A 6,672-nucleotide genomic window follows, 5' to 3' on the forward strand; every position below is an offset into this window, starting at 1 on the left:
GTGTAAATTTATCAAGAGAACTTAACAATCCTAAAAGATTATATATCTAATAACAGAGTATTAAAATATGTGAAGCAAAAACTGACAGAACAGAAAGGAGAAATATAAAATCTCTAACTGTAGCCAAAGATTTCATCACAACCCCCTCAATAATTGAAAAACAAGTAGACAGAAAATGAGTAAGAATATAGAAGATTTGAACTATACTCCCTACCAACTTGACACAATTAACATTCATAGAATAATCCACCCAGTAATAGCAAGACACACAATTTTTTCAAAAGCACAGAGAATATTGATCATGCAGCAGGACAACCCACCAGTATTTCTTATCCCCTCCAACTCTGAGTTCCAGAGGCTAAATTTGTGGTCAGTGCAGCTGAGATTGGGGGCTATCTTTCTCTTCCCAGCGCCCTTTCAAAGGTTGGAGGCTCTATCCCAAGTGCAGCATCCAGAAAATACTTGGGTCCCGACCTCACTCACCCTGCCTGTAGGGCACTGGGAGAAGCAAGTTGAACAAATAGTTAAATAAAAATCCAACAACAGTAACAAAACCCAAAATAAAATGACCCTATTTGATTAAAAGACCCTTAAGCCTACAGAAGCATGGACTCTGAGATAGTTCAAGAGGAACCATATAGATGACTGTTTTGAGAGAAGTGAGGAAGGGCCAGGTGGAGGTGAGAGGCACCCAGTCATCAACTGACCTGAGCAAGCCCACTTTACATTGACTGAGGGGTATGTGACTCCAGGGTGGACAAGTCAGTGTCCTAGAGCAAACCCAGGGCCATGCTCTTCCTCACTAAGTGACGCTGAGCCAACTCCGTCACCTCTCTGGGGCAATGTTCCTGTGTGTACAATGAGGATTGGTCAAAACGGTCTATAGGACTTTCTCGCTCTGACAGTCTTAAATGCTGTCTCTCTTCTTCCAGTTCACTCCTCTATGACACTTCTCCAGATTTCGCATTTTTTTAAGATGCCAGTGACAGCTGAGCCAATATCTCTAACTCTCTTGAAGGGCAACTCCACCTACCATTTGTTCACTTACCCACTCATTCATTTTTAAATTTATTCATTGAGAATTGCTAATGCATTCATTTACTTGTCCATCTAGCCTTTCAGTTATTCATTCTGTAAACATTCCTGGGCCACCACTGTCTGGGGACTGACCTGTGAGGGTGGATCCCTGGCCCTGAGCCACTGTCTCCAATTTTTTCACACCAATTAAGATTTCTAAATAGACTCCGTGTAATTGGGTCTTTGGGACATCATCCCTGAAGCACCCCAAAGTTTCTAGTTGGGCACATTTCCCCTCTCCCTCTAAATTGCCTTGGGGAGTGCACTGTCCCTTGGCGCACAGGGAGCTTTGAAAGGTGCCTCTTCTATTTTGCCTGCTCCCCAGGAGGCCCTCATCAGGATGGAGTGGTGAGCTGTCAGGTCAGGGAGTCGCTAGCTGCCCACAATGAACTAGTGGAGACCCCATTCACCCTGGGGCCTAACAGAATTTCCTAATTCTACCAAACCCGGCACACTTCAGAGAGCCCCACTGAAGTCTAAGCACTTTGTCTAATTTCACCAAATTCTGAAAGTTTCACTTAATTCTATCAGGTTGCAAACACTTCGCTGAATTCTACGGAAGTCTAGGCATGTTTTCTCAGTTTGGAAAGCTGGTCAGTGTGAAATCCCATGTCCTTCCACCTGGGTTGGAACCTGTTTTCTGACCTGGGTTTCTCTGACTCCAGCCACAGAAGGCCCCTGGTCTCACATCCTCTAGAGCATCTCTCAGGGTGCCAGGGATATACACCTGGAAGAGCTGGAAGGTAAGTGAAAAATGGGGCTGGGGGGGCAGAGGAAGGGTCTTTGGCTGGGAGTCAGGAGCTTAGGGAGTCAGTGGAGCCTTGACTTCCCCCTCTAACTCACTGTGTGATGCTGGGCAAGCCCCTTCCCCTCTCTGGGCCTCAGTTTCCCTGGATAACAAGGGGTGGCCTTGCTGATCTATAAAACCCCTCCCAGCTCTGTGGTGTCATCTGGGCCAGGAATAGCTCATATTTGACACCCTGCTCACTCTCCATTTGTCTTAGCCCCAGGAACTCACAGTAAGGCAGGAAGAGGTCGGTCGTGGCCAGGCCGGGAGCTTCAACTTGGCCTTCAGAACCTCGGTGAGGAGAAGAGGGCATTGGCATCCCTGAGGGCTGGCAGGGATAGGCAACTGGCAGGACGTAAGGAAGAAAGGTGAGCACTATCCGAGAGGTGCAAACGCAGGGCCGAGGGGCACAGAGGAGAGAGGGCTCCCAGTGGCCCGGGAGAAGGTCAAGACAGGCTCCCTGGGGAGGTGGCATTTGAACTGGTGTTTAGGTGGCCAGGAGAGAAGTGAAGGCAGAACGGACACTGTGGGCTCCGCAGACAAAGCCTCCTGCCCGCTTTGGGAACCAGAGCCCCAGACCCACACCCTCTCTGGGCCTTCTTCCCGAAGGCGCACCCCAGCTGAAGGAGGGGGGTAGGGCCAGAAGGCTCCATCCTCAGCACTCACACTGGGAAGCAGACAAGACACTCAGCTGGTTTGGTGATCTTGTTGTCCCTGTTCTGTTTCCTTTGTCCTCCTGGTTCACCCGGGCAGAGTTTTCTCCCCACCCTCAGGCCTGCTCTCTCTAGTGACACTTCCACGGCCTCTGCCTGGTCTCCATGAACCTTTACCCAGGGAGTAGTCATATGGGTCCTCTGATACCCTGGCCACAGGTCCAAGGGTCTGCAGTCTGCATGACTGGTTCTGGATATGTGTGTACGTGTGTGTGAGTGTATGTACATGTGTGTATGTGCAGTGTGTGTAAGAGAACAAGAGCAAGAGCGAGGGCCTGCTACTTATGCACATACACTCATGTGAAGGACTGTTCACATACACACGTGAGCCTTTCTGTGCCTGTATACTCAGCAGGAACATATATGTGTACTTGGACGTCAAACAGGTGTTTGTGCATAAACATGTAGGTGGGTGCATATATGATAACCCTATATGAGTATATGTGTTTCCATCAGGTAGCCAACTGCTACAGATGTTTGCTAGTAACTTTAGGGGATAAATTATAGTATGTGGACCATATAAAGAGGAAGCCATGGCCTGACCACATTACAGGGGCTCCAGGAAAGCACAATCCCACCTCAGTATGTCACTCAGCCCCAGCACAGTGCCTGCTGCTATTAACACTCTGCTACGTGGGGGTACCCTTCCAGGAACCAGCCTCGGAGTTTCCCAGTGAGCCTCGGAGGGGCTTAAAGCTCATACTCCCCTGATCCCACAATGTCTCTATACACAATCAAGCTGAGGCCAGACCTTCTCTCTGAAGTGCCGGAGCTAGGTCAGAACTCTCCTTACCACAGAAGTGGCTCTTTATTCCTGAAGCAGGGCCAGAGCTCTGGACTCTGCACAAAAGGCCATCTATGGGAGTGATGGGCTTCCAGTCACTAGGGGCGTGCAAACAGGAATAGGATGAGGCGAGGCGTGGGAACTGGGGAGGATTTCTATCCGGGAATGGTTTGGATTCAGTGAGCTGGGAGCACATGTGTCCTCAGTTGTTCCCCTAATGCCTAGCACAATGTCTGCATGTGGCAGGAATTCAACCACTTCTTTTTTTGTGCAGAGACGGAGAGAGTCAGAGAGAGGGACAGATAGGGACAGACAGACAGGAAGGGAGAGAGATGAGAAACATCAATTCGTTGTGGCTCCTTAGTTGTTCATTGATTGATTTCTCATATGTGCCTTGACCGGGGGTGGGGGGGGGCTACAGCAGACCAAGTGACCCTTTGCTCGAGCCAGCAACCTTGGGCTTAAGTTGGTGAGCCTTGCTCAAACCAGATGAGCCTGCGCTTAAGCTGGCAACCTCGGGGTCTCGAACCTGGGTCCTCCACATCCCAGTCCGATGCTCTATCCACTGTGCCACCGCCTGGTCAGGCTCAACCACTCCTTGATTCTAGAAAGAATAAACATGGGAGGACTAAAAACAAACAAACAAACAAAAAAAAAGCAAGTAGAATTATTGACAGGAATTGGTGCTCAACTGAGACTCGGGCTTGGGCAGGGTGTTCCCTGGGTTTCTTGACACCATGCCAAATACCTGAAACAGTAAGCAAAGATTGAATCATGCTTCCTAGCTAGTGAGAAGATTGCAGGGAGAACATCAGAGAAAGACATCCATCTAGTTCTAGTGCAATAAAAGAACCACCATTTGGTGCTTGACAGAAGCAAACATGGGGTAGCACAGTGTAGATGGCACAGTGTTGGGAAGACTGAATTTGAGATTCACCTTGCCAGGGACCCACTTGCGGTTTCAGTTTCCCCAGCTGCACAGTGAGAGATCCAACGAGTTGACCCACTCAGTTTCCCCAGCTGCACAGTGAGAGATCCAACGAGTTGACCCACTCAGTTTCCCCAGCTGCACAGTGAGAGATCCAACGAGTTGACCCACTCAGTTTCCCCAGCTGCACATTGAGAGATCCAACGAGTTGATCCACTCAGTTTCCCCAGCTGCACAATGAGAGATCCAACGAGTTGACCCACTCAGTTTCCCCAGCTGCACAATGAGAGATCCAACGAGTTGACCCACTCAGTTTCCCCAGCTGCACAGTGAGAGATCCAACGAGTTGATCCACTCAGTTTCCCCAGCTGCACAATGAGAGATCCAATGAGTTGACCTCTCAGGGTGCTATCCATGCTGATAGAAGTCGAAGCCGCTTGGCCACAGGCTCAGAGAAATAGGTTTAGGGCTGAGCTAAGAGGTCCATCAGATTTTAACCCAAAAGGCCATGATGAAAGATTCTGAAGGTCAATTCACACACACTAGCTGAAGAAGCAGGCCCTGAGGGGGGACAGGTAGGTGAGCCCACTTACAGGCTCAGAGGCCAGCAGCCCTCCGATGCAAGGCACGAGGTGTACTTCATGCATGGAGACCACAGCTGAACTGAAGAGGCCGGCCAGGTTTCTTCAGGCTGAGGGATAAAGGAGGAGGGCATTCCCATAGAGCAGCGGTTCTCAACCTGTGGGCCTAGGCAACCCCTGTGTTTTGGTCGTTCGACCCCCGCCAGGGTCGCGACCCACAGGTTGAGAACCGCTGCCATAGAGGGAACAGTGGAAAGCAATGAATGGCTCAGAGGCTTCTTTAAATCAGGAGGTCACTCAGCGACCAGCAAGCCCATTGAACCTAGTGTTGGTACCTTTTCCGGCAGCAGCATCACCCAGGACTACTGAGTCAGAAACTCTGGGGAAGAAGCCCAGCAATGTGTTTTAATAAACTTTCCAGGTGATTCTGGCGCATGTGAAGCCCTTTGATCCAGCCCATTGATTATTTATCTACAGTTAGCTAATGGGTGCTCTGAAAGGAAGATCCATGGTCAAATGAGTCTGGGAATTACATGTTCTACGCTGCTTTTGGAAAGTCACAAATCACACTGGTATATCAAAGGCTCTGAGAAGCCCCGCAGTAAAGAGCTTTATTTACTTTTGGCTAATCCAGTATTGTCACAATTCACTTTTTCAGTTTGCCTACTAACATTTCCATTAACATTCTGAAGAAAATGCTGATTTAAGTCATTTTTCACATTGATAAATTGCCCAAAGTCAGAGAGAGTGTGAAAAAGACCCTAACAATAAGCCTCATCCCCAGAGAGGCTCTGTGGGCTGCCCCCGATCCTACACTCTCTTTCCTTCCATTGCAGCGGTGTGTCTCTCCAGAATCCTGCAGCATGGAGACGGCCAATACAACAGAGGTCTCTGAGTTCTTTCTGAAAGGATTTTCTGGCTACCCAGCCCTGGAGCGCCTGCTCTTCCCTCTGTGCTTGGCCATGTACCTGGTGACTCTGCTGGGGAACACGGCCATCGTAGCAGTGAGCGTGCTGGACGTCCGCCTGCACACACCCATGTACTTTTTCCTAGGCAACCTCTCCATCCTGGACATCTGCTACACGTCCACCTTTGTACCCCTGATGCTGGTCCACCTCCTGTCGGCCTGGAAAACCATCTCCTTTATTGGCTGCGCAATCCAGATGTGTCTGAGCCTGTCCACAGGTTCCACAGAGTGTCTGCTGCTTGCCATCATGGCCTATGATCGCTACCTGGCCATTTGCCAGCCACTCCGGTACCCGGTGCTCATGAGCCACCGGCTCTGTTTGTTGCTGGCAGGGGCCGCCTGGGCCCTCTGTCTCTTCAAGTCAGTGACTGAGACAGTCCTCGCCATGAGGCTGCCCTTCTGTGGCCAGCACGTGGTCAGTCACTTTACCTGCGAGATCCTGGCTGTCCTGAAGCTGGCGTGCAGTGACACATCACTAAGTGAGGCCCTCCTGCTGGTGGGTGCCATACTGCTGCTGCCTGTTCCCCTGGCATTCATCTGCCTGTCCTACACGCTCATCCTGGCCACCATCCTGAGGGTGCCATCAGCGGCCGGGCGCCGCAAAGCCTTCTCCACCTGCTCGGCTCACCTGGCTGTGGTGCTGCTTTTCTATGGCACTGTCATCTTCATGTATATGAAACCCAAGAGCAAGGAAGCTCGCATCTCTGACGAGGTCTTCACAGTCCTCTACGCCGTGGTCACCCCCATGCTGAACCCTGTCATCTACAGCCTGAGGAACAAGGAGGTAAAGGAGGCTGCCATGAAGGTGTGGGGCAGGAGATGGACCTCCAAGTGA

General features: G+C 50.4%; 1 protein-coding gene across 1 annotated transcript; it reads left to right on the forward strand.

Moving 5' to 3' along the window:
- The first annotated feature begins 1,623 nt into the window (after window positions 1–1,623).
- On the forward strand, window positions 1,624–6,672 carry LOC136322812 (olfactory receptor 13J1-like). The gene is made up of 2 exons (XM_066254702.1): window positions 1,624–1,820; window positions 5,707–6,672. Exon 2 carries the CDS (start codon window positions 5,734–5,736, stop codon window positions 6,670–6,672), a length of 939 nt encoding a protein of 312 aa, XP_066110799.1. The 5' UTR covers window positions 1,624–1,820; window positions 5,707–5,733.

Source organism: Saccopteryx bilineata, chromosome 2 (genome assembly GCF_036850765.1).
Source record: "Saccopteryx bilineata isolate mSacBil1 chromosome 2, mSacBil1_pri_phased_curated, whole genome shotgun sequence".
Lineage (NCBI taxonomy): Eukaryota > Metazoa > Chordata > Mammalia > Chiroptera > Emballonuridae > Saccopteryx > Saccopteryx bilineata.